Source organism: Taeniopygia guttata, chromosome 32 (assembly GCF_048771995.1).
Source record: "Taeniopygia guttata chromosome 32, bTaeGut7.mat, whole genome shotgun sequence".
Classification (NCBI taxonomy): Eukaryota; Metazoa; Chordata; class Aves; order Passeriformes; family Estrildidae; genus Taeniopygia; species Taeniopygia guttata.
Genome location: NC_133057.1, coordinates 1,904,616 through 1,932,099, shown reverse-complemented (window position 1 = coordinate 1,932,099; position 27,484 = coordinate 1,904,616). Strand labels below are relative to the sequence as shown.

General features: G+C 55.9%; 2 protein-coding genes across 2 annotated transcripts in view; both read left to right on the top strand.

Moving 5' to 3' along the window:
• The first annotated feature begins 8 nt into the window (after nucleotides 1-8).
• On the top strand, nucleotides 9-21,243 carry LOC121468494 (polyunsaturated fatty acid lipoxygenase ALOX15B-like). The gene is made up of 11 exons (XM_072920534.1): nucleotides 9-172; nucleotides 2,283-2,383; nucleotides 3,414-3,586; nucleotides 5,447-5,590; nucleotides 8,040-8,234; nucleotides 11,744-11,830; nucleotides 12,753-12,922; nucleotides 15,572-15,693; nucleotides 17,165-17,265; nucleotides 19,209-19,379; nucleotides 20,254-21,243. Exons 1-11 carry the CDS (start codon nucleotides 9-11, stop codon nucleotides 20,431-20,433), a joined length of 1,608 nt encoding a protein of 535 aa, XP_072776635.1. The 3' UTR covers nucleotides 20,434-21,243.
• A 2,881-nt stretch (nucleotides 21,244-24,124) lies between these two features.
• PFAS (phosphoribosylformylglycinamidine synthase) overlaps nucleotides 24,125-27,484 on the top strand; it is an 89,794-nt gene continuing 86,434 nt past the window's right edge. The window contains exon 1 of the mRNA XM_072920597.1: nucleotides 24,125-24,170. The gene's annotated coding sequence lies outside the window, so the exon portion shown is untranslated. The remainder of the gene's footprint in view (nucleotides 24,171-27,484) is intronic.

The following is a 27,484-nucleotide window of genomic DNA, read 5'->3' as shown; positions in this document are numbered from 1 at the left end:
CGGAGGCGATGACATCATCAGAGGCGACGACGTCACCGGAATCGATGACGTCACGGGAAGAGATGACGTCACAGGAAGCGATGACATCACCGGCGCCGCCCGCGCCGCTGTCGCCCACCCTGAGCTTCCCCCTGGCCCACCGCGCCCAACTGGCCGCGCGCGCCGCCGCCGCGTCAGTGACGTCATCGGGGTCATCGGGGGTCATCGGGGGTCATCGGGGGTCATCGGGGGTCATCGGGGGTCAACGGGGTCATTGGGGGTCATTGGGGGTCAATGGAGGTTAACTGGGGTCAATGGAGGTCAATGGGGTCAATGGGGGTCATTGGGGGTCAATGGAGGTCAACAGGAGCCAATGGTGGTCAATGAGGGTCATTCGGGGTCATTGGGGTTAATGGGGGTTAATGGTGGTCAATGGGGGTCAATGGAGGTCATTGTGGGTCAATGGGGGTCATCAGGGGTCAATGGGGGTCATTGGGCTTATTGGGGGTCAATGGGGATTGATGGGGCTCAATTGGGGTCAATGGATGTCAATGGAGGTCAATGGAGGTCATTTGGGGTCATTGGGGGGCATTGGGGTCATCAAGGGTCATCAAGATCATTGGGGGTCATTGGGGGTCAATGGATGTCAATGGAGGTTAATGGAGGTCAATGGAGGTCATTGGAGGTCAATGGGGTCAATGGAGGTGAACTGGGGTCAATGGGGGACAATGGGGGTCAATGGAGGTCAATGGAGGTCAATGGAGGTCAATGGAGGTCAATGGGGGTCATTGGGGGTCAATGGAGGTCATTGGGGGTCATTGGCTGCCAATGGGGTCAATGGGGGTCATTGGGGGTCATTGGCGGTCATCGGGGGTCATTGGTGATCAATGGGGTTCATTGGGAGTCAACGGGGGGCAATGGAGGTCAATGGATGTCATTGGGGGTCATTGGGGGTCATTGGGGTCAATGGAGGTCAATGGGGGTCAATGGGGTCAATGGGGTCATTGGGGATCAGTGGAGGTCAATGGGGGTCAATGGATGTCAATGGGGGTCATTGGGGATCAGTGGAGGTCAATGGACGTCAATGGAGGTCAATGGGGGTCAATGGGGGTCAATGGGGATCAATGGAAGTCAATCGGAGTCATTGGGGGTCAATGGGGGTCATTGAGAATCAATGGAGGTCAATGGAGGTCAATGGAGGTCATTGGGGGTCATTGGGAGTCAATGGAGGTCAATGGAGGTCAATGGAGGTCAATGGGGTCATTAAGGGTCATCAGGATCATTTGGGGTCATTGGAGGTCAATGGGAGTCAATGGAGGTCATTGGGAGTCATTGGGAGTCAATGGGGGTCAACAAGGATCAATGGGGATCAACGGGAGCCAATGGGGGTCAATGGGGTCAACTGGGGTCGTTGGAGGTCAATGGACGTCAATGGGTGTCAATGGGGGTCATTGGAGGTCAATGGAGGTCAATGGAGGTCATTGGGGATCAATGGGGATCAATGGGGGTCATTGGGGATCAATGGGGATCAATGGGGGTCATTGGGGATCAATGGGGGTCATTGGGGATCAATGGGGGTCATTGGGAGTCATTGGGGTCAATGGAGGTGAACTGGGGTCAATGGAGGTCAATGGGGGTCAATGGAGGTCAATGGAGGTCAATGGGGGTCAATGGAGGTCAATGGGGGTCAATGGAGGTCAATGGAGGTCAATGGAGGTCAATGGGGGTCAACAGGAGTCAATGGATGTCAATGGAGGTCAATGGAGGTAAATGGAAGTCATTGGGGATCAATGGGGGTCAATTGGGGTCAATGGATGTCAATGAAGGTCAATGGGGGTCATTGGGGGTCAATGGGGTCAATGGGGTCAATGGGGGTCAATGGAGGTCAATGGAGGTCAATGGAGGTCAATGGGGGTCAACAGGAGTCAATGGATGTCAATGGAGGTCAATGGAGGTCAATGGGGGTCAATGGGGGTCAATGGGGGTCATTGGGGGTCATTGGGGATCAACAGGAGCCAATGGAGGTCAATGGGGTCAATGGGGATCATTGGGGGTCAATGGAGGTCAAAGGAGGTCATTGGGGGTCATTGGGGGTCAATGGAGGTCAATGGAGGTCATTGAGAGTCCCTGAGGGTCCCGACCACCCCCACCCACCCACCCTGTCCCCGCTGTCCCCTTTGTGTCCCCCAATGTCCCCAATGTCCCCAATGTCCCCAATGTCCCCAATGTCCCCAATGTCCCCAGTGTCCCCAATGTCCCCAACCCCCCAATGTCCCCCCCAATGTCCCTGTCGCTGTCCCCAGGCAGCTCCGTGTCCGGTTTCGGGGTCTCACCTCCGGCTCCTCCTGGCGCAGCTTTGGGGACATTCGGGCGGCGCTCGAGAGGCCCGGGACCCCCATCAGCGGTGGGTGCCCCTCCCCCGCTGGGTCCCCAGTGTCCCCAGGTGTCCCCAAGTGTCCATGAGGTGCCCCTAAGGTGTCCCCAAGGTGTCCCCAGGTGTCCCAAGGTGTCCCCAAGGTGTCCCCAAGGTGTCCCCAAGGTGTTCCAAGGTGTCCCCAAGGTGTCCCCAAGTGTCCCCATGTGTCCCCAAGGTGTCCTTGAGGTGTCCCCAAGTGTCCATGAGATGACCCCAAGTGTCCCCAGATGTCCCCAAGGCATTCCCAAGTGTCCCCAAATGTCCCCTAGGTGTCCCCAGGTGTCCCCAGGTGTCCCCAGGGTATCCCCAGTTGTCCCCAAGGTGTTCCCAAGGTGTCCCCAGATGTCCCTGGGTGTCCCCAGGTGTCCCCAAGTGTCCCTGAGGTGCCCCTAAGGTGTCCCCAAAGTGTCCCCAGTTGTCCCCAAGGTGTCCCCAAGTGTCCCCATGTGTCCCCAAGGTGTCCTTGAGGTGTCCCCAAGTGTCCATGAGATGACCCCAAGTGTCCCCAGATGTCCCCAAGGTGTTCCCAAGTGTCCCCAAGGTGTTCCCAAGGTGTCCGTGGTTGTCCCCAAGGTGTCCCCAAGTGTCCCCAGGTGTCCCCAAGGTGTCCCCAGATGTCCCCAGATGTCCCTGGGTATCCCCAGGTTGCAAGAAATGGCCCCAAGGTCTCACGAATGTGTCACCAGGTGTCCCCAAGTGTCCCCAGATGTTCCCCAGGTGTCCCCAGCTGTGCAAGAAATGTCCCCAAGGTGTCCCCAATTGTCCCCAGGGTGTCCCAAGGTGTCCCAAGGTATTCCAAGGTGTCCCCAAGGTGTCCCCAAGGTGTTCCAAGGTGTCCCCAAGTGTCCCTGAGACGCCTCCAAGGTATCCCCAGTTGTCCCCAGATGTTCCCCAAGTGTCCCCAAGGGGTCCTTGAGGTATCTCCAAGTGTCCCTGAGGTGTCCCAAGGTGTCCTTGAGGTGTCTCCAAGTGTCCCCAGGTGTCCCCAGTGTCTCACCAGGTGTCCCCGTGTCCCCAGAGTACGTGGTGCGGCACTGGCAGGAGGACGCGTTTTTCGGGGAGCAGTTCCTGAGCGGGGTGAACCCCGTCCTGCTGCGCCGCTGCCGCCGCCTGCCCCCCAACTTCCCCGTCAGCGAGGCCGTGGTGGCGCCCAGCCTGGGCCCGGCCACCTCCCTGCGCCGCGAGATGGAGGTGGGCACCCAAAATCACAAAAAACCCCAAAGAGAAACCCCAAAAACCCCTAAAAACCTCAAAACCACCAAAAACCCCAAAGAGAAACCCCAAAAACCCCAAAGAAAATCCCCAAAACCCCAAATAAAACCCCAACCAAACACCCCCATGGTGGCTCCTGCACCAGGAGATGGAGGTGGGCACCCCAAAATCCCAAAAAACCCCAAAGAGAAACCTCAAAATCCATAAAAACCCCAAAGAGAACCCCCAAAATCCATAAAAACCCCAAAAATCCAAAAAAATCCCAAAAAACCCCAAAAATCCCAAAGAGAAACCCCAAAATCACCTCAAAACCCCTAAAATCCCCCAAAGAGAAACCCCCAAATCCCTAAAAACCCCAAAAACCAATTTGGTGTCCCCATTTCGGGGTCCCCATTTTGGTGTCCCCGTTTTTGGGGTCCCATTTTGATGTCCCCATTTTTGGGGTCCCATTTTCATGTCCCCGTTTTTGGGGTCCCATTTTGATGTCCCCATTTTGATGTCCCCATTTTTGGAGGTTCTCATTTTTGGGGGTTCCCATTTCGTGTCCCCATTTGGTGTCCCCATTTGGGTCCCCGTTTTCAGTGTCCCATTGGTGTCCTCATTTCATGTCCCCATTTTTGGTGTCCCCTTTTGTGTCCCCATTTTTGGGGTCCCATTTTGATGTCCCCATTTCAGTGTCCCATTGGTGTCCCCATTTTTGGGGTCCCATTTCATGTCCCCATTTTTTGGTGTCCCCATTTCGTGTCCCCATTTCATGTCCCCATTTTTGGGTTTCCCCATTTTGGGTGTCCCATTTTCATGTCCCCATTTTTGGGATGTCCCCAATTTCGGGGTGTCCCATTTTTGGGGTGTCCCCAATTTCGGGGTGTCCCCATTTTCGGGGTGTCCCATTTCGGGGTGTCCCCATTTTTGGGTGTCCCCATTTCGGGGTGTCCCAATTTCGGGGTGTCCCAATTTCAGGGTGTCCCAATTTCGGGGTGTCCCCATTTTTGGGTGTCCCCATTTTTGGGCTGTCCCAATTTCGGGGTGTCCCATTTTCGGGGTGTCCCCATTTCGTTGTGTCCCAATTTCGGTGTCCCCATTTCGGGATGTCCCATTTTCGGGGTGTCCCCATTTCGGGGTGTCCCCATTTTTGGGCATCCCCATTTTGGGGTGTCCCCATTTCGTGTCCCCATTTTGGGGTCCCATTTCATGTCCTCATTTCGGTGTCCCCATTTTGGGTGTCCCCAATTTCGGGGTGTCCCATTTTGGTGTGTCCCAATTTCGGGATGTCCCAATTTCGGGGTGTCCCAATTTCGGGGTGTCCCAATTTCGGTGTCCCCATTTTGGTGTCCCCATTTTTGGGGTGTCCCATTTCGGGGTGTCCCAATTTTTGGGTGTCCCAATTTCGGGATGTCCCCAATTTCGGGGTGTCCCATTTCGGGATGTCCCCATTTTTGGGTGTCCCCATTTCATGTCCCCATTTCGGTGTCCCCAGTTTTGGGTGTCCCCAATTTCGGTGTATCCCCAATTTCGGGGTGTCCCCATTTCGGGGTGTCCCATTTTCGGGGTGTCTGGGGGGGTTCCAATTTTGTGTCCCCAATTTCGGGCTGTCCCAATTTCGGGATGTCCCAATTTCGGGGTGTCCCCATTTCGGGCTGTCCCCATTTTTGCTGTCCCCAATTTCGGGGTGTCCCCATTTTGGGGTGTCCCCATTTCGGGGTGTCCCAATTTCGGGGTGTCCCCATTTTGGGTGTCCCATTTTCGGGGTGTCCCCATTTCGGGCTGTCCCCATTTTTGCTGTCCCCAATTTCGGGGTGTCCCATTTTGGGGTGTCCCATTTTCGGGGTGTCCCCGCAGGAGGGGCGCCTGTTCCTGGCTGACTACGCGCTGCTGGAGGGGCTCCCCACGGGGGACATCGGGGGGCACCCCCAGTTCGTGGCCGCCCCCCTCTGTCTGCTCTGGCTCAGCCCCCGCGGCCGCCTGCTGCCCGTGGCCATCCAGGTACGGCCCCGTGTCCCCAAATGTCCCCAAATGGCCCCAGATGTCCCCAAATATCCCCAAATGTCCCCAAACGGCCCCAAAATGGCTCCAAACGGCCTCAAAATGGCTCCAAACGGCCTCAAAATGGCCCCAAACGGCCTCAAAATGGCCCCAAAATGGTGCCAGATGGCCCCAAAATGGCCACAAACGGCCCCAAATGATCCCAAACGGCCCCAAATGATCCCAAACAGCCCCAAATGGCCCCAAAATGGCCCTAAACGGCCTCAAAATGGCCCCAAACGGTCTCAAAATGGCCCCAAAATGGCGCCAGATGGCCCCAAAGGGCCCCAAAATGTCCCTAAACGGCCCCAAAATTGCCGCAAACAGCCCCAAAATGGTCCCAAAGAGCCCAAAATGGCCACAAATGGCCTCAAAATGTCCCCAAATGTCCCAAAATATCCCCAAATGGTCCCAAAATATCCTCAAATGTCCCCAAAATGTCCCCAAACGGCCCCAATTGTCCCTAAACGGCCCCAAAATGGCCGCAAACAGCCCCGAAATGGCCCCAAAGGCCCCAAAATGGCCCCAAAGGCCCCAAAATGGCGCCAGATGTCCCCGAATGGCCCCAAATGGCCCAAAATGGCCCCAAATGGCCCCAAAATGGCCCCAAACGGCCTCAAAATGGCCCCAAAATGGCGCCAAATGTCCCAAAATGGCGCCAAATGGCCCCAAAATGGCGCCAGATGGCCACAAATGTCCCCAAATGTCCCAAAATGGCCCCAACATGGCCTCAAACGGCCACAAAATGGCCCCAAATATCCTCAAATGTCCCAAAATGGCACTAAATGGCCCCAAAGGGCCCAAAATGGCCACAAATGGCCCCAAAATGGCCCCAAATGGCCCCAAAATGGCCCCAAAATGGCCCCAAATGTCCCAAAATATCCCCTAACGACCCCAAAATATCCCATAATGGCCCCAAAATGGTGCCAGATGGGCCCAAATATCCCCAAATGTCCCAAAATGGCACCAAGTGGACCAAATGGCCCCAAAATGGCTCCAAACGGCCTCAAAATGGCCCCAAATGGCCCCAAACGGCCCCAAACGGCCCCAAAATATCCTCAAATGTCCCCAAAATGGCTCCAAATGGCCCCAAATTGCCACAAAATGGCCGCAAATGTCCCCAAATGGCCCCCAAATGGCCCCAAACGGCCCCAAATGTCCCCAAAATGGCCCCAAATGTCCCAAAATATCCCCTAACTACCCCAAAATATCCCATAATGGCCCCAAAATGGCCCCAAAATGGCCCCAAATGGCCCCAAAATGGCGCCAGATGGGCCCAAATATGGCGCCAGATGGCTCCAAATGGCCCCAAATGGCCCCAATTGGCCCCAAATATGGCCCCAAACGGCCCCAAACGGCCCCAAAATGGCCCCAAAATGGCTACCAATGGCCACAAATGGACCAAAATGGCCCCAAATGACCCCCAGTGACCCCCACTGACCCCTGGTGACCCCAGTGACCCCCAGTGATCCCCAGTGACCCCGGTGACCCCTGGTGACCCCCAGTGACCCCAATGACCCCCGGTGACCTTGTTTGACCCCTGGTGTCCCCCCAGCTGTCCCAGCGCCCCGGGCCGGGTTCCCCTGTGACCCCACTGACCCCAGTGATCCCAGTGACCCCAGTGACCCCTGGTGACCTTGTTTGACCCCTGGTGTCCCCCCAGCTGTCCCAGCGCCCCGGGCCGGGTTCCCCTGTGACCCCACTGACCCCAGTGATCCCAGTGACCCCAGTGACCCCTGGTGACCCCCAGTGATCCCCAGTGACCCCTGGTGACCCCCAGTGACCCCAATGACCCCAGTGACCCCCACTGACCCCTGCTGACCCCATTGGCTCCTGGTGACGCCTGGTGACCCCCAGTGACCCCTGGTGACCCCCACTTACCCCAGTGACCCCCACTGACCCCTCTGACCCCCAATGACCCCCACTGACCCCTGTGACCCTCAGTGAACCCCACTGACCCCACTGACCCCAATGACCCCCGTGACCCCTGGTGACCCCTGGTGACCCCCCAGCTGTCCCAGCGCCCCGGGCCGGGGTCCCCTGTGACCCCACTGACCCCACTGACCCCAATGACCCCTGATGACCCCGTGTGACCCCTGGTGACCCACAGTGACCCCTGGTGACCCCTGGTGGCCCCACTGACCCCTGGTGACCCCCACTGACCCCCAGTTACCCCAATGACCCCTCTGACCTCCAGTGACCCCTGGTGACCCCACAGACCCCCAGTGACCCCTGGTGACCCCCGGTGACCCCTGCTGACCCCCACTGACCCCTGGTGTCCCCCAGCTGTCCCAGCGCCCCGGGCCAGGGTACCCTGTCCCATCTGACCCCTGGTGACCCCAATGACCCCAATGACCCCAATGACCCCAGTGACCCCGTGTGACCCCGTGTGACCCCAATGTCCCCCCAGCTGTCGCAGCGCCCCGGGCCGGGGTCCCCCATTTTCGGGCCGGGGGGCGGCGGTTGGGCGCTGGCCAAGCTGTGGGTGCGGAACGCGCATTTCGTGCTGCACGAGATGGTGACGCATCTCCTGCACGGCCACTTCCTGGCCGAGGCCTTCGCCGTGGCCACGCACCGCCTGCCCGCCGCGCACCCCGTGCACCAGGTACCCCAAAATCCCGGCACGGACCCCAAAAACCCGGCCCTGACCCCAAAAACTGCACCCCGAAATCCCCGTCCCCAAAAACCCAGCCCTGATCCCAAAACCCCAGCCCCGACCCCAAAAACCCAACATTGACCCCAAAAACTGCGCCCTGAAATCCCCGTCCCAAAATCCCAATCCTGACCCCAAAAATCCCGTACCTGAGCCCAAAACCTGCACCCCGAAATCCCCGTCCTGAAATCCCATCCCTGACCCCAAAAACTGCATCTGGACCCCAAAAATCCCATCCCTGAGGCCAAAAACTGCACCCTGAAATCCCCGTCCCAAAATCCCAATCCTGACCCCAGAAATGGCGCCTGGACCCCAAAAACTGCGCCCCAAAATCCCTGTCCTGAAATCCCAACCCAGGCCCCAAAAACTGCACCCCAAAATCCCCATCCAAAAAATCCCATCCCTGACCCCAAAATCCCAACACTGACCCCAAAAACACAGCCCCGAAATCCCCATCCCAAAAACCCCATCCCTGACCCCAAAAACTCATCCCTGACCCCAAAAACTGCACCAGGTACCCCAAAAACCCATCCCAAAAACTCATCCCTGACCCCAAAAACCCAACACTGACCCCAAAAACTGCACCCCAAAATCCCCGTCCCAAAATCCCAATCCTGACCCCAGAAATGGCGCCCGGACCCCAAAAACTGCGCCCCAAAATCCCTGTCCTGAAATCCCAACCCAGGCCCCAAAAACTGCAGCTCAAAATCCCCATCCCAAAATCCCCAAAACCCAATCCTGACCCCAAAAACTGCACCCCAAAATTCCCATCCCAAAATCCCCAAAAATCCCAACGCTGACCCCAAAAATCCCAACCCTGACCCCAAAAACTCATCCCTGACCCCAAAAACCCATCCCCGACCCCAAAAACTGCACCCTGAAATCCCCATCCTGAAATCCCAATCCTGACCCCAAAAACCCATCCCTGACCCCAAAAACCCATCCCTGACCCCAAAAACCCAGCCCCGACCCCAAAAAACCCATCCCTGACCCCAAAATCCCAACACTGACCCCAAAAACTGCACCCTGAAATCCCCGTCCTGAAATTCCCATCCCTGACCTCAAAAACCCAGCCCCGACCCCAAAAATCCCAACCTGGACCCCAAAAACCCGGCCCTGACCCCAAAAACCCAGCCCTGACCCCAAAAACCCATCCCTGACCCCAAAAACCCAGCCCTGACCCCAAAAACGGCATCCCGACCCCAAAAACCCAGCCCCGACCCCAAAACTGCACCCCAAAATCCCTGTCCCAAAAACTCATCCCTGACCCCAAAAATCCCATCCCTGAGCCAAAAAAGTGCACCCCAAAATCCCCATCCCAAAATCCCCAAAAACCCCAATCCTGACCCCAAAAATCCCGTCCCTGACCCCAAAAACTGCACCCCAAAATGCCCATCCCAAAATCCCCAACAATCCCAACGCTGACCCCAAAAATCCCGTACCTGAGCCCAAAAACTGCACCCCGAAATCCCCGTCCTGAAATTCCCATCCCTGACCCCAAAAACCCAGCCCGGACTCCAAAAACCCAGCCCCGACCCCAAAAGCTGCATCCCGAAATCCCCGTCCTGAAATCCCCATCCCTGACCCCGAAAATTGCACCCGGACCCCAAAAACTCATCCCTGACCCCAAAAACTGCATCCAAACCCCAAAAACTGCACCCCGAAATCCACATCCTGAAATCCCAACCCTGACCCCAAAATCCCAATCCTGACCCCAAAAACTGCACCTCAAAATCCCCATCCCAAAAACCCCAAAAACTCATCCCTGACCCCAAAAACCCCATCCCCGACCCCAAAAACTGCACCCCAAAATCCCCATCCCAAAATCCCCAAAAACCCCATCCCTGAACCCAAAAATTGCACCCCAAAATCCCCGTCCTGAAATTCCCATCCCTGACCCCAAAATCCCAACACTGACCCCAAAAATTGCACCCGGGCCCCAAAAACCGAACCCTGACCCCAAAAACTGTGCCCCGACCCCAAAAACCCAGCCCCGACCCCAAAAACTGCACCCCAAAATCCCTGTCCCAAAAATCCCAATCCTGACCCCAAAAGCTGCACCCTGAAAACTCTGACCCCAAAAACCCCAAAAATTCCATCCCTGACCCCAAAAATCCCGTACCTGAGCCCAAAAACTGCACCCCAAAATCCCCGTCCAAAAAATCCCATCCCTGACCCCCAAAAACTCATCCCTGACCCCAAAAACTGCACCCCGAAATCCCCATCCCAAAAACTGCACCCAAACCCCAAAAACTCTACCCGGACCCCAAAATCCCCATCCCAAAATCCCAATCCTGACCCCAAAATCTGCACCCGGACCCCAAAATCTGCACCTCAAAATCCCCATCCCAAAATCCCCAAAATCCCAACCCTGACCCCAAAAACTGCACTCTGACCCCAAAAAGTGCACCCCAAAATCCCTGTCCTGAAATCCCAACCCTGACCCCAAAATCCCAATCCTGACCCCAAAAACTGCACTCTGACCCCAAAAACTGCAGCCCAAAATCCCCATCCCAAAAATCCCATACCTGACCCCAAAAACTGCACCCAAACCCCAAAAACTGCACCTCAAAATCCCCATCCCAAAATCCCCAAAATCTCATCCCTGACCCCAAAAACCCCATCCCCGACCCCAAAAACTGCGCCATGAAATCCCCGTCCTGAAATTCCCAACACTGACCCCAAAAACTCATCCCTGACGCCAAAAACTGCACCAGGTACCCCAAAAACCCAACATTGACCCCAAAAACCCGGCACGGACCCCAAAAACTCATCCCTGACCCCAAAAACACAGCCCTGACCCCAAAATCCCCATCCCCAACCCCAAAAACCCAGCCCCGACCCCAAAAACTGCATCTGGACCCCAAAAATCCCATCCCTGATCCCAAAAACTGCACCCTGAAATCCCCATCCTGAAATCCCAATCCTGACCCCAAAAACTGCATCTGGACCCCAAAATCCCCATCCCAAAATCCCCAAAAACCCATCCCTGACCCCAAAAACTGCACCCCGAAATCCCCATCCCAAAAACCCCAAAAATCCCAACACTGACCCCAAAGTCCCCCCACTGTCCCCAATGTCCCCCCAATGTCCCCACTGTCCCCAATGTCCCCTCACTGTCCCTTCACTGTCCCCAATGATGTCCCCAATGATGTCCCCAATGTCCCCTCACTGTCCCCAATGTCCCCAATGTCCCCATTGTCCCCAATGTCCCCAATGATCTCCCCACTGTCCCCAATGTCCCCAATGTCCCCAATGTCCCCAATGTCCCCTCTCTGTCCCCATGTCCCCAATGTCCCCACTGTCCCCACTGTCCCCAATGTCCCCAATGTCCCCAATGTCCCCAATGTCCCCTCTCTGTCCCCATGTCCCCAATGTCCCCACTGTCCCCACTGTCCCCAATGTCCCCAATGTCCCCAATGTCCCCAATGTCCCCACTGATGTCCCCTGTCTGTCCCCAGCTGCTGCTGCCCCATCTCCGTTTCACGTTCCACATCAACGTTCTCGCCCGGGAGACGCTGCTGAGCCCCGGGGGGGTCATCGACCAGGTCAGCTCACGTGGGGACACCTGTGTCACCTTCTGTCACCTCCCTGTCACCTCCTGTGTCACCTTTGTCACCTCCTGTGTCACCTCTGTCACCTGTGTGTCACCTGTGTCACATCTGTCACCTGTGTGTCACCTGTGTCACATCTGTCACCTGTGTCACATCTGTCACCTGTGTCACCTGTGTCACCTGTGTCACCTGTGTGTCATCTGTGTGTCACCTCCATCACCTCCCTGTGTCACCTATGTCACGTCCTGTGTCACCTGTGTCACCTGTGTGTCACCTGTGTGTCACCTGTGTCACCTGTGTCACCTGTGTCACCTCCCTGTCACCTGTGTCACCTCCTGTGTCACCTGTGTGTCACCTGTGTCACCTGTGTCACCTCCCTGTGTCACCTCCTGTGTCACCTGTGTCACCTGTGTCACCTGTGTCACCTCCTGTGTCACCTCCTGTGTCACCTGTGTCACCTCCCTGTCATCTCCCTGGGTCACCTGTGTCACCTGTGTGGCTGGAGGTGGCACTGAGGATAACACTGAGGGGACACTGAGGGTGACACTGAGGGGACATTGAGGTGACACCGAGGTGACACTGAGGGGACATTGAGGTGACACTGAGGTGACACTGAGGTGACACTGAGGGTGACACTGAGGTGACATCGAGGGTGACACAGAGGTGACACAGAGGTGACACTGAGGTGACACTGAGGTGACACTGAGGTGACACCGGGCTGTCCCTGTCCCCAGGCCACCGCGGTGGGCCGGGAGGGGACACTGAGGTGACATTGAGGGTGACACTGAGGTGACACCGGCTGTCCCTGTCCCCAGGCCACGGCGGTGGGCCGGGAGGGGACACTGAGGTGACACTGAGGTGACACAGGTGACACAGAGGTGACACAGAGGTGACACCGGGCTGTCCCTGTCCCCAGGCCACCGCGGTGGGCCGGGAGGGGACACTGGCGCTGGTGGCCCGCGGGGTGGCCGCGCTGACCTTCCGCGAGCTCTGTGTCCCCGAGGACGTGGCTGAGCGCGACGTTGGGGACATCCCCGGGTACCACTACAGGGACGACGCGCTGGAGATCTGGGACGCCATCCACAGGTGGGGACACGGGGACATTGAGGGGACAGCGGGGACATTGGGGACATTGGGGACATTGGGGGGATTGGGGACATTGGGGACATTGGGGGGATTGGGGACATTGGGGACATTGGGGACAGCGGGGACATTGGGGACATTTGGGGACATTGGGGACAGCGGGGGGAGTGGGGACATTGGGGACATTGGGGACATTGGGGACATTGGGGGGGTTGGGGACATTGGGGACATCGAGGACCTTGGGGACATCCGGGGGGTTTGGGGACATTGGGGACATTGGGGACATTGGGGACATTGGGGACATCGGGGACATCTGGGACGCCATCCACAGGTGGGGACACGGGGACATTGAGGGGACATTGGGGACATTGGGGGACATTGGGGACAGCGGGGGGATCGGGGACATTGGGGACATTGGGGACAGTGGGGACATTGGGGACATTGGGGACATTGGGGACAGTGGGGGGATTGGGGACATTGGGGACATTGGGGACATTGGGGACACTGGGGACATTGGGGGCATTGGGGACATTGGGGACATTGGGGACATTGGGGACATTGGGGGGATTGGGGACATTGGGGACATTGGGGACATTGGGGGGATTTGGGGGATTGGGGACATTGGGGAAATTGGGGACATTGGGGACATTGGGGACATTGGGGACAGTGGGGACATTGGGGGCATTGGGGACATTGGGGACACTGGGGACATTGGGGACATTGGGGACATTGGGGACATTGGGGGGACAGTGGGGACATTGGGGACATTGGGGGGACATTGGGGACATTGGGGACATTGGGGACATTGGGGACATTGGGGACATTGGGGGGATTGGGGACATTGGGGACAGAGGGGACATTGGGGACATTGGGGACATTTGGGGCGCCATCCACAGGGACATGGAGATGGGGGCGGTGGAGACACAGAGGTGGGGACAATGGGGACAATGAGATGGGGACAATGGGGACAATGGCGACATGGAGATGGCGATGGTGGGGACAATGGGGACATGGAAGTGGGGACAGTGGGGACACAGAGGTGGCAGTGGTGGGGACAATGGGATGGGAATGGTGGGGTCAATGGGATGGGGACAGTGGGGACAATGGGGACAATGGGGTGGGAACAGTGAGGACATGGAGGTGGCAGCGGTGGGGACAATGGGGACATGGAGATGGGGACAATGGGGACATGGAGATGGGGACACAGTGGTGGGGACAGTGGGGACACAGAGGTGGGGACAGTGGGGACATGGAGATGGGGATGGTGGGGACATGGAGGTGGCAGTGGTGGGGACAGTGGGGACATGGAGATGGGGACAATGGGGACATGGAGATGGGGACACAGAGGTGCGGACAGTGGGGACACAGAGGTGGCAGCGGTGGGGACAATGGGGATATGGAGATGGGGACAATGGGGACATGGAGATGGCGATGGTGGGGACAGGGAGGTGGGGACAATGGGGACACGGAGATGGCAGCAGTGGGGACAGTGGGGACAATGGGGACAATTGGGACATGGAGATGGGGACAATGGGGACACGGAGGTGGCAGCGGTGGGGACATGGAGGTGGCAGTGGTGGGGACAATGGGATGGGGACAATGGGGTCAATGGGACGGGGACAGTGGGGACAGTGGGGACACGGAGGTGGGGACAATGGGGACATGGAGATGGGGACGGTGGGGACAGTGGAGACACAGAGGTGGCACCGGTGGGGACACGGAGGTGGCAGCGGTGGGGACAATGCGGTGGGAACGATGGGGACAATGGGGACATGGAGATGGGGACACAGTGATGGGGACAGTGGGGACACGGAGGTGGGGACAGTGGGGACAGTGGGGACATGGAGGTGGCAGCAGTGGGGACATGGAGGTGGTAGTGGTGGGGACAATGGGGACATGGAGATGGGGACACAGAGGTGGGGACAGTGGGGACATGGAGATGGGGACAACGGGGACATGGAGATGGCAGCGGTGGGGACAACGGGGACATGGAGATGGGGACAATGGGGACATGGAGGTGGCAGTGGTGGGGACAATGGGGACATGGAGATGGCAGCGGTGGGGACACCGAGATGAGGACAATGGGGACACAGAGGTGGCAGCGGTGGGGACAATGCGGTGGGAACGATGGGGACAACGGGGACAATGGGGACAATGGGGACACGGGGACAGGAACGATGCGGGTGGGGACAACGGGGGCAGTGAGGATGGGGGGACAAGGACCCCAGGGAGGTGACACCGAGATGGGACATCAGCGGTGATGGGGACGGACGGTGGGGACACGGAGGTCGCAGCGGTGGGGACAATGGGGACAGGGAGGTGGGGACAGTGGGGACATGGAGATGGGGACAGTGGGGACATGGAGATGGGGACAGTGGGGACACAGAGGTGGCAGCAGTGGGGACAATACGGTGGGAACGATGGGGACAACGGGGACATGGAGATGGGGACAATGGGGACATGGAGATGGGGACAATGGGGACAACGGGGACAGTGAGGATGGGGGGACAAGGACCCCAGGGAGGTGACAACGGGAACAGGGCCACCAAGATGGGACATCGGCGGTGATGGGGATGGACGGTGGGGACACGGGGTGGCGTGGGCGTGACACCGGCGTCCCCGCGCGTCACCGGTGTCCCCGCGCTGTCCCAGCTACGTGGAGGGGATCGTGGCGCTCTTCTACGCCGAGGACGGCGAGGTGGCCGAGGACGAGGAGCTGCAGGAGTGGGTGGGCGAGATCTTCACCTACGGCCTCCTCGGCAACGAGAAGAGCGGTAGGGGACAGCGGGGAGGGTGACGGGGACAATCGGGGACACGCGGGGACGGGGCGGTGATGGGTGATGGGCGTGGGCGTGGAATGGTCATGGTCGTGGTCGTGGTCATGGGCATGGTTAGGGTCATGGTCAAGTCATGGTCATGGTAAAAGTCATGGTCATGGCATGGTCATGGTATGGTCATGGTTGAGTCATGGTCATGGTCATGGTCATGGTCATCGCCATGGCCATGGTCATGGTCAGGTCATGGTCATGGAATGGTCATGGTCAAGTTGTGGTCATGGTCAAGTCATGGTCATGGTCATGGGCATGGTTAAGTCATGGTCAAGTCATGGTCATGGTCAAGTCGTGGTCAAGTCATGGTCATGGTCATGGCGTGGTCATGGTCATGGCGTGGTCATGGTCATGGTCAAGTGATGGTCATGGCATGGTCATGGAATGGTCACGGTCAAGTCATGGTCATGGTTAACTCATGGCCATGGCATGGTCATGGTTGAGTCATGGTCAGGTCATGGTCATGGTCAAGTTGTGGTCATGGTCAAGTCATGGTCAGGTCATGGTCATGGTCAAGTTGGGTCATGGTCATGGTCATGGTCATGGTTAAGTCATGGTCATCGCCATGATCATGGAATGGTCATGGCCATGGCATGGTCATGGAATGCTCATGGCATGGTCATGGTCATGGTCAAAGTATGGTCATGGTCAAGTCATGGTCATGGTAAAAGTCATGATCATGGCATGGTCATGATCATGGCATGGTCATGGTCATGGCATGGCCATGGTCATGGCCAAGTTGTGGTCATGGTCAAGTCATGGTCATGGTCATGGCGTGGTCATGGTTAAGTCATGGCATGGTCATGGTCAAGTCATGGTCATGGCCATGGCATGGTCATGGTCAAGTAATGGCCATGGACACGGAATGTTCATGGCCATGGTCAAGTCATGGTGTGACCCTGATCACACCCATGGTCAGGGCCCGGGTGGTGGCGTGCTGGGGGTGGCCCGTGGTGGGTGACGTCCCCCCAAATGTCCCCAATGTCCCCCCAATGTCCCCAATGTCCCCAATGTCCCCAGTGTCCCCAATGTCCCCAATCCCCCCAATGTCCCCAATGTCCCCAATGTCCTCAATGTCCCCAATGTCCCCAATGTCCCCAATGTCCCCTCAATGTCCCCTCAATGTCCCCAATGTCCCCGATGTCCCCAATCCCCCCAATGTCCCCAATGTCCCCCAATGTCCCCAATGTCCCCACTGTCCCCAATGTCCCCAATGTCCCCAATGTCCCCACTGTCCCCAATGTCCCCAATGTCCCCAATGTCCCCAATGTCCCCAATGCCCCCAATCCCCCAATGACCCCAATGTCCCCACTGTCCCCAATGTCCCCAATGATGTCCCCAATGTCCCCAATGTCCCCAATGTCCCCAATGTCCCCAATGTCCCCAATGTCCCCTCAATGTCCCCAATGTCCCTCAGGGTTCCCATCGAAGCTCCACAGCCGCCCTGAGCTGGTGAAGTTCCTGACCATGATCATCTTCTGCTGCTCCGCCCGACACGCGGCCGTCAACAGCGGCCAGGTGGCACCTGGGGACACTGGGGGACACTTGGGGACACGGGGGGGGAGGATACCCCAGACGTGTCCATCAGGTTCAGCCGTGGCCATGAACCCCACCTTGGTGGCCACCAAAGGGACGTGACAAGTCCAGTGACCCCTGTGGGACCCTGATGACCCCTTGGTGGCCACCAAAGGGGACGTGACAACCTCCAGTGACCCCTGGTGACCCCTGGTGACCCCTTGGTGGCCACCAAAGGGGACGTGACAACCTCCAGTGACCCCTGTGGGACCTTAGTGACCCCTTGGTGGCCACCAAAGGGACGTGAGAACCTCCAGTGACCCCTGTGGGACCTGAGTGACCCCTTGGTGGCCACCAAAGGGGACGTGGGGATGTGACAACCTCCAGTGACCCCTGTGGGACCTGAGTGACCCCTTGGTGGCCACCAAAGGGGACGTGACACCTCCAGTGACCCCTGTGGGACCTGAGTGACCCCTTGGTGGCCACCAAAGAGGTGTGACAACTTCCAGTGACCCCTGGTGACCCCTTGGTAGCCACCATGGGGAGGTGACAACCCTTGGGTGACCCAAATGGCACCTGAGTGACCCCAGGGTGGCTTTGGGGTCAGTGACCCCATGGGACCTTAGTGACCCCTGTGACCCCCAGCTGACCCCGAGGTCACATTTATGAGGTCAGTGACCCCCAGCTGACCCCGAGGTCACATTTTGGGGTGGCTGACCCCCAGCTGACCCCGGGGTCACATTTTTGGGGTGGCTGACCCCCAGATGACCCCGAGCTCACATTTTTGGGTTGATGACCCCCAGGTGACCCCGGGTCACATTTTTCGGGTGGGTGACCCCGTGTGACCCTGGGGTAGTTTCCAGGTCAGTGACCCCTGTGACCTTGGGTCACTTTTGAAGTCGGTGACCTCCAGGTGACCCCAGGTCACCTTTAAAGTAGGTGACCTGCAGGTGACCCCGGGGTCACATTTTTCGGGTCGGTGACCCTGTGTGACCCCCAGGTCACATTTTCAGGTTGGTGACCCCCAGATGACCCTGAGGTCACATTTTTCGGGTGGGTGACCTCCAGATGACCCCAGGGTGGTTTCAAGGTCATTGACCCCTGTGACCTTGGGTCACTTTTGGAGCCGGTGACCTCCAGATGACCCCAGATCACCTTTAAAGTAGGTGACCTGCAGGTGACCCCGGGGTCATTTTTTTGGGGTCAGTGACCCCTGTGTGACCCCGAGGTCACATTTTGGGGTGGATGACCCCCAGGTGACCCCGAGGTCACATTTTTGAGGTCATTGACCCCCAGATGACCCCGAGGTCACTTTTTTTGGGGTGGGTGACCTCCAGATGACCCCGGCGTGGTTTCAAGGTCAGTGACCCCTGTGACCTTGGGTCACTTTTGAAGCTGGTGACCTCCAGGTGACCCCAGGTCACCTTTAAAGTAGGTGACCTGCAGGTGACCCCGGGGTCATTTTTTTTGGATGGGTGACCTCTGTGTGACCCCGGGGTCACATTTTTGGGTCAGTGACCCCCAGCTGACCCCGAGGTCACATTTTTCGGGTGTGTGACCCCCAGCTGACCCCGGGGTAGTTTCAAGGTCAGTGACCCCCAGGTGACCCCAGATCACTTTTTTCGGGTTGATGACCCCCAGATGACCCTGAGGTCACATTTTTGGGTGGCTGACCCCAGATGACCCCAGATCACTTTTTCCGGGTGGGTGACCCCCAGCTGACCCCGAGGTCACATTTTCGGGTCGGTGGCCCTGTGTGACCCCAAGCTCACATTTTGGGGTGGGTGACCTCTGGGTGACCCCGAGGTCACATTTTCGGGTCGGTGACCCCGGGTGACCCCCGGGTGACCCCGAGGTCACATTTTCGGATCAGTGACCCCTGTGTGACCCCGAGGTCACATTTTGGGTCGGTGACCCCGTGTGACCCCGGGGTGGTGCCCCCGCAGTACGACTACGCCGCCTGGATGCCGAACACGCCGGGGACGATGCAGCGGCCACCGCCGGCCGGTGACACCGAGGCCACCGAGGAGCTGCTGGTGGCCACCATGCCCAGTCCCAGGGCCACCGGCGCCCTGCTGGGGCTGCTGAGCGTGGTCAGCTACGAGGGGGGGGAGCCGGTGAGACACGGGGACAGCGAGGGGACAGCGGGGACATTGGGGACATTGGGGACAGTGGGGACATTGGGGGGTTGGGGACATTGGGGACATTGGGGGGTTGGGGACATTGGGGACATTTGGGGACATTGGGGGGGTTGGGGACATTGGGGACATTGGGGACATTGGGGGGATTGGGGACATTGGGGACATTGGGGACATTGGGGACATTGGGGACATTTGGGGACATTGGGGGGGTTGGGGACATTGGGGACATTGGGGACATTGGGGACAGTGGGGGCATTGGGGGGATTGGGGACATTGGGGACAGTGGGGACATTGGGGACAGTGGGGGGATTGGGGACATTGGGGACATTGGGGACATTGGGGACATTGGGGACATTGGGGGCATTGGGGACATTGGGGACATTGGGGACAGTGGGGACATTGGGGACATTGAGGGATTGGGGGATTGGGGACAGTGGGGGGGGTTGGGGACATTGGGGACATTGGGGACATTGGGGGGGTTGGGGACATTTGGGGACAGAGTCACTGAGGACTTGTGACACCCATAGCGACCTCATATTTTGGTGCCGTCTCTGATGTCCCCAATGTCCCCGCTGTCCCCTCACTGTCCCCAACGTCCCCAATGTCCCCAATGTCCCCACTGTCCCCAATGTCCCCAATGTCCCCAATGTCCCCCCAATGTCCCCAATCCCCCCAATGTCCCCAATGTCCCCAATGTCCCCAATGTCCCCAATCTCCCCGCTGTCCCCTCACTGTCCCCATGTCCCCAATCCCCCCAATGTCCCCGCTGTCCCCTCACTGTCCCCATGTCCCCAATCCCCCCAATGTCCCCGCTGTCCCCTCACTGTCCCCATGTCCCCAATGTCCCCAGCGTCCCCTGGGCTCCCGCTCCCAGGACCTGTTTTTGGGCTCGGCCCCTGGGTCCCTCTTGGCCGCGTTCCGGAGGCGCCTGAGGGACACGAGCGAACGGATCCGGGCCCGGAACGCGGCGCTGGAGCTGCCCTACCCCTACCTGGAACCATCCGTGGTGCAGGAGAGCATCTCCATCTGATGTCACCTGTGTCACCTCATTGTCACCTGTGTCACACCTGTGTCACCTGTGTCACACCTGCGGCGCTGGAGCTGCCCTACCCCTACCTGGAACCTTCCGTGGTGCAGGAGAGCATCTCCATCTGATGGCATTGTCACCTCAGTGTCACCTGTGTCACCTGTGTCACACCTGTGTCACCTGTGTCACCTGTGTGTCACCTGTGTCACCTGTGTCACACCTGTGTCACCTGTGTCACCTGTGTCACACCTGTGGTGCTGGAGCTGCCCTACCCCTACCTGGAACCTTCCGTGGTGCAGGAGAGCATCTCCATCTGATGTCACCTGTGTCACCTGTGTCACCTCATTGTCACCTGTGTCACCTGTGTCACCTGTGTCACCTGTGTCACCTGTGTCACACCTGTGTCACACCTGTGTCACCTGTGTCACCTGTGTCACCTGTGTCACCTGTGTCACACCTGTGTCACCTGTGTCACCTGTGTCACCTGTGTCACACCTGTGTCACACCTGTGTCACACCTGTGTCACCTGTGTCACACCTGTGTCACACCTGTGTCACACCTGTGTCACCTGTGTCACCTGTGTCACCTGTGTCACACCTGTGTCACACCTGTGTCACACCTGTGGCGCTGGAGCTGCCCTACCCCTACCTGGAACCGTCCGTGGTGCAGGAGAGCATCTCCATCTGATGGCATTGTCACCTGAGTGTCACCTGTGTGTCACCTGTGTCACCTGTGTCACACCTGTGGCGCTGGAGCTGCCCTACCCCTACCTGGAACCTTCCGTGGTGCAGGAGAGCATCTCCATCTGATGTCACCTGTGTCACCTGTGTCACCTGTGTCACTGTGTCACCTGTGTCACCTGTGTCACCTCATTGTCACCTGTGTCACCTGTGTCACACCTGTGTCACACCTGTGTCACCTGTGTCACACCTGTGTCACCTCATTGTCACCTGTGTCACCTCATTGTCACCTGTGTCACCTGTGTCACCTGTGTCACCACCAACCTGGGCCCCTCCAGGATGTCCCCAACCCTTTCTGGGATGTCCCCAACCCCCCTGAGATGTTCTTGAGATGTCCCCAAACCCCCCCGAGATGTCCCCAAGGTGTCCCCAAGATCTCCCCAAGGTGTCCCCAAACCCCCAAGATCTCCCCAAGGTGTCCCCAAGGTGTCCCAACCCCCCCAAGGTGTCCCCAAGGTGTCCCCAAACCCCCGAGATGTCCCCAAGGTGTCCCCAACCCCCCTGAGATGTCCCCAAGGTGTCCCCAAGGTGTCACCAAGGTGTCCCCAAACCCCCTGAGATGTCCCCAAGGTGTCCCCAGGATGTCCCCAACCCCCCAAGATGTCCTCGAGATGTCCCCAAACCCCCGAGATGTCCCCAAGGTGTCCCCAAGATGTCCCCAAGGTGTCCCCAAAGTGTCCCCAAGGTGTCCCCAACCCCCCTGAGATGTCCCCAAGTTGTCCCCAAAGTGTCCCCAAGGTGTCCCCAAGGTGTCCCCCCAAAAAATATTTGGAATATCCCAAAAAATCCGCAAAAAATCCCCGAAAAATCCCCCCAAAATTCCCGAAAAATCCCCCAAAAAATCCACCAAAAATCCCCAAAATATTTGGGATATCCCAAAGAATTCCCGAAAAATTCCCTCAAAATTTGGAATATCCCAAAAAATCCCAGAAAAATCCCCCCAAAATTCCCAAAATATCCCAAAAAATCTCCAAAAAATCCCCCAAAAAATTCCCGAAAATTCCCCAAAAATCCCCGAATGATCCCAAAAAATCCCCGAAAAATCCCAAAAAAATTCCCCCAAAATCCCCAAAATTTGGGATATCCCAAAACTCGCGGGGCAGTTCCGGCCGTGGCTCATTAATGACCGATCCCTCATTAATGACCCCTCACTAATTAACACTAATGACCGAACCCCCATTGATTATTGCTAATTAGCGGAGCCTCATTAGCGCTGATTGCAAATCCAATCAATAAAAATTCAATCGGAATGAACCCGCCCCGTCTCTGCTGCCTCATTTCATCCCAATTTTTCCATTTTTATCCAAATTTTTTCAGTTTAATCCCAATTTTTTCATTTTTATCCAAATTTTTCCCATTTTTCTCCCAAATTTTCCACATTTCTATCCCAAATTTTCCCCATTTTTATCCAAATTTTTTCATTTTCATCCCAATTTTTTCCGATTTTTATCTCAATTTTTTCCGATTTTAACCCATTTTTTTTTCTGATTTTTATCCCATTTTTCCGATTTTTATCCCAATTTTTTCCCATTTTTAATCCCAATTTTTTCCCATTTTTATCCCAATTTTATCCCATTTTAATCCAAATTTTCCACTTCAACTTTTTCATTTTAATCCAAATTTTTTCATTTTTATCCCAAATTTTTCCCATTTTAATCCAAATTTTTCATTTTATCCCAATTTTTCCGAATTTTATCCCAAATTTTTCCCATTTTCATCCCAATTTTTCCCCATTTTAATCCCAATTTTTCCACTTCAATCCCAATTTTTTCCGATTTTAATCCCAATTTTTTCATTTTTGGGGATTTTTTTTAATTTTTAGGGGATTTTTTGGGATTTTTTTTTATATTTTGGGAATTTTTGGGATGATTTGGGATTTTTTTGAATTTTTAGGGGATTTTTTGGGATTTTTTTTGATATTTTGGGAATTTTTGGGATTATTTGGGTTTTTTTTTGATTTTTAGGGATTTTTTTGGGGGATTTTTTTGGAATTTTTAAGGAATTATTTGGGGTTTTTTTGGGACTTTTTGGGGTCATTTTGGGACATTTTGAGGAAATTTTGGGGTCATTTTTGGGTTAATTTTTAAGACACTTTTGGGGCCATTTTGGGAAATTTTGGGTTTTTTAGGGATATTTTGGGATGATTTTTTGGGGACACTTTGGGGACATTTTTAGGGTCATTTTTGGGGTCATTTTTGGGAAATTTTGGGGTCATTTGGGCAAATTTTGGGGTCGTTTTGGCGTCATTTTTGGGGATTTTTTGGGGTCATTTTTGGTGACATTTTGGGGTTTTTTTGGGACATTTTAGGGTCGTTTATGGGTTTTCGGGGTCATTTTTGAGGACGTTTTAGGGACATTTTGGGGTGATTTTTGAGGTAATTTTGGGGACATTTTTGGGATATTTTGGGGCAAATTTTGGGGTAATTTTTGCTGCTATTGTGGGGCAATTTGGGCAAATTTTGGGACAATTTTCGTGGTTTTTTGGGGTCATTTTTGAGGACATTTTAGGGATATTTTGGGGTCACTTTTGGGGTCCTGTTCGAGGACATTTTTGGGACATTTTGGGGCCTTTTCTGTCCCTTTTGGGGCCATTTTTGGGGACATTTTCAGGCCATTTTTGGGGACATTCTGGGGACATTTTGGGGTTTTTTTGGGGACATTTTGGGGACATTTTTGGCGACATTTTGGGGCAAATCGGGCAAATTTTGGGGCCATTTTTGGGTTTTTGTGGGATCACTTTCGAGGACTTTTTCGGGACATTTTGGGGTCGGTTTTGAGTTCATTTTGGAGCCATTTGGGCAAATTTTGGGGCCATTTTTGGGGTAATTTGGGGCCATTTCGGGACCGTTTCGCCGCCGTCTCCACCGCGCATGCGCGATCCCGGCGGGCGCCGCCAGAGGGCGCTGTGAGCGCGCCGCCCTCATTTGCATAACCCCGCCCAGGGGCGTGGCAGGGGGCGTGGCCACGCGACGCGCGGGAACTTCCCGGAACCCCCCAAAGGTGGCGCGGGGGGGGCGGATTTTGGGGTCCTGAGCGGATTTTGGGGTCCCGGGTGGGATTTTGGGGGTCCCGGGGGGATTTTGGGGGTCCCGGATCCTCCTGAAGGGTCTGCGCGGAGATCCGGGGGGGTCCCGAGCGGATTTTGGGGGTCCCGAGCGGATTTTGGGGGTCTTGGATCCCCCCACGGGGTCTGTGGGAGGATCCGGAGGGGACCCGAGCGGATTTTGGGGGTCCCGGGGGAAATTTTGGGGTCCCCGAGCAAATTTTGGGGTCCCCGAGCGGATTTTGGTGTTCCCGGGTTGAATTTTGGGGTCTCCGAGCGGATTTTGGGGGTCCCGGGTTGGATTTTGGGGGTCCCGAGCGGATTTTGGGGGTCCCGAGCGGATTTTGGGGGTCTCGGGTTGGATTTTGGGGTCCCGAGCGGATTTTGGGGGTTTTGAGGAAAATTTGGGGGTCCCTGTTTGGATTTGGGGGTCCCAGGTTGGATTTTGGGGGTCCCGAGATGATTTTGGGGGTCCCGAGCGGATTTTGGGGGTCTCGGGTTGGATTTTGGGGTCCCGGGTTGAATTTTGGGGTCCCCGAGCGGATTTTGGGGGTCCCGGTTTGAATTTTGGGGTCCCGAGCGGATTTTGGGGTCCCCGAGCGGATTTTGGGGTCCCGAGTTGAATTTTGGGGTCCCGGGTTGAATTTTGGGGGTCCCGGGTTGAATTTTGGGGGTCCCGGTTGGATTTTGGGGGTCCCGGTTTGAATTTGGGGGTCCCGTGTTGGATTTTGGGGGTCCCGGTTTGGATTTTGGGGGTCCCGGGTGGGATTTTGGGGGTCCCGAGAGGTTTTTGGGGGTCCCGAGCGCATTTTGGGGGTCCCGAGTTGAATTTTGGGGGTTTTGAGGAAATTTTGGGGGTCCCGGGTTGGATTTTGGGGTCCCCGAGCGGATTTTTGGGGTCCTGAGTTGGATTTTGGGGGTCCCGGGTGGGATTTTGGGGTCCCGGTGTGGATTTTAGGGGTCCCCGAGCGGATTTTGGGGGTCCGGAGCTGAATTTTGGGGGTCCCGAGTTGGATTTTGGGGGTCCCGGTTTGAATTTTGGGGGTCCCGAGCGGATTTTGGGGGTCCCGAGTGGATTTTGGGGTCGCGGGTGGAATTTTGGGGTCCCGAGTTCGATTTCGGGGGTCCCGAGTTGGATTTTGGGGTTTTTTGAGGAAATTTTGGGGGTCCCGGATAGGATTTTGGGGGTCCCCGGTGGGATTTGGGGGTCCCGGGTTGAATTTTGGGGTCCCGGGTTGAATTTTGGGGGTCCCGAGCGGATTTTGGGGTTCCCGAGCGGTTTTTGGGGGTCCCGAGTTGAATTTTGGGGGTCCCGGATGGGATTTTGGGGGTCCCGAGAGGTTTTTGGGGGTCCCGAGTTGAATTTTGGGGGTTTTGAGGAAATTTTGGGGGTCCCGGGTTGGATTTTGGGGTCTCCGAGCGGATTTTGGGGTCCCCGAGCGGATTTTGGGGGTCCCGAGCGGATTTTGGGTTCCCGGGTTGAATTTTGGGGTCCCCGAGCGGATTTTGGGGGTCCCGGTTTGAATTTTGGGGTCCCGAGCGGATTTTGGGGGTCCCAGGTTGGATTTTGGGGGTCCCGAGAGATTTTTGGGGTTCCCGGGTTGGATTTTGGGGGTTTTGAGGAAATTTTGGGGGTCCCGGGTTGAATTTTGGGAGTCCCGAGTTGAATTTTGGGGCCCCGGGGGGATTTTGGGGGTCCCGAGCAGATTTTTGGGTCCCCGAACAGATTTTGGGGGTCCCGGGTTGGATTTGGGGGGTTTTGAGGAAATTTTGGGGGTCCCGAGCGGATTTTGGGGGTCCCGGGGGAAATTTTGGGGTCCCGGGTGAGATTTTGGGGGTCCCGGGCAGATTTTGGGGTTCGGGGTCCCCCAATTTTGGTGGGGGAAGAATTTTGGGGGTCCTGAGCGGATTTTGGGGGTCCCGAGTTGAATTTTGGGGGTTTTGAGGAAATTTTGGGGGTCCCGGGTGGGATTTTGGGGGTCCCGGTTTGAATTTTGGGGGTCCCCGAGCGGATTTTGGGGGTTTTGAGGAAATTTTGGGGGTCCCGGGTTGGATTTTGGGGGGGGGGAGGGGAATTTTCAAGGCCATGACGTCATCATGACGTCACCCGCGACCTTCCCACCCCAGCCCCGCCCCCTCCCCGCGGGTCACGTGGGCGGTTCGGCCTTGGGGGGGGAGGGGCGGGGGGAGGGGCGGGGGGAGGGGCGCCCCACCCCCACCCCACCCCCGGGACGGCCCAAAAATTCCCAAAAATTCCCCAAATTTCCCCGAATTTCCCTTGGAAAACAAAAATTCCCAAAATTCCCAAAAATTCCCCCAAAAAAGCCTCAAATTCCTCAGAAATTCCCCAAAAAAATCCAAAATTCCCCCCCAAAAATCCCCAAATTTCCCTTAAAAAGTCCAAAATTCCACCACAAAATTCCAATTTCCTAAAAATTCACAAAAAATTGAAAAAATTCTCAAGAAATTCCCCCAAAAATTCCCCAAAATTCCATTAAAAATCGAAAATTCCCCCAAAAAATTCCCAAAAATTACCCCCCAAAACCCCCAAGATTTCCCAGATTTCCCTTAAAACTAAAAAATCCCCAAAAGTTCACCCCAAAAAATCCCAGTTTCCTAAAAATTCACAAAAGAAAAAATTCCCCAAAAATTCCAAAATGAGTCCCAAAAAATCCCCTAAAAATGGAAAATTGCCCCAAAAAATTCCCCAAAAATCCAAAAATTCTCCCCAAAAATCCCCAAATTTCCCCGAAATTTTATTAAAAAATGAAAATTCCTAAAATTTCACCCAAAAAAACCCCCCAAATTCCCCAAATTTCTCCCAAAAAAGCCCCAAATTCCTCCAAAATTCCCTCAAAAAAAATCCAAAATTCTCCAAAAAATCCCAAATTTTCCCTGAAATTCCCTTAATAAAAATCCACAATTCCCAAATTTCCTCCCAAAGGAATCCCCAAATTTCTCTGAATTACCCTTAAAAATCAAAAAATCCCCAAATTCCCCTAAATTCCCCAAAATTCCCCAATTTCGGCCAAATTTTGATCGAATTTTGAGGAAATTTTAGCAGAATTATCGACAAATTTTGAGGAAATTTGGGATGAATTTTGGGCAAATTTTGGATTAATTTTGATCAAATTTTGGCTGAATTTTAGGTAAATTTTCGCTCAATTTTGGACAAGTTCTGTATGAATTTCTATGAAATTTTGGCTAAATTTTGACTGAATTTTGGCTGAATTTTGAGCAAATTGTGGCTGAATTTTGGAGAAATTGTGGC

Excerpts from the sequence above, each read along its gene's own strand:
- LOC121468494 (XM_072920534.1), top strand. The coding sequence starts at position 9 with ATGACATCATCAGAGGCGACGACGTCACCGGAATCGATGACGTCACGG. Across the intron at positions 11,831-12,752 it reads CCGGGGGGGTCATCGACCAG|GCCACCGCGGTGGGCCGGGA; the intron begins GTCAGCTCACGT and ends CCCTGTCCCCAG. Across the intron at positions 19,380-20,253 it reads GCTACGAGGGGGGGGAGCCG|CGTCCCCTGGGCTCCCGCTC; the intron begins GTGAGACACGGG and ends CAATGTCCCCAG.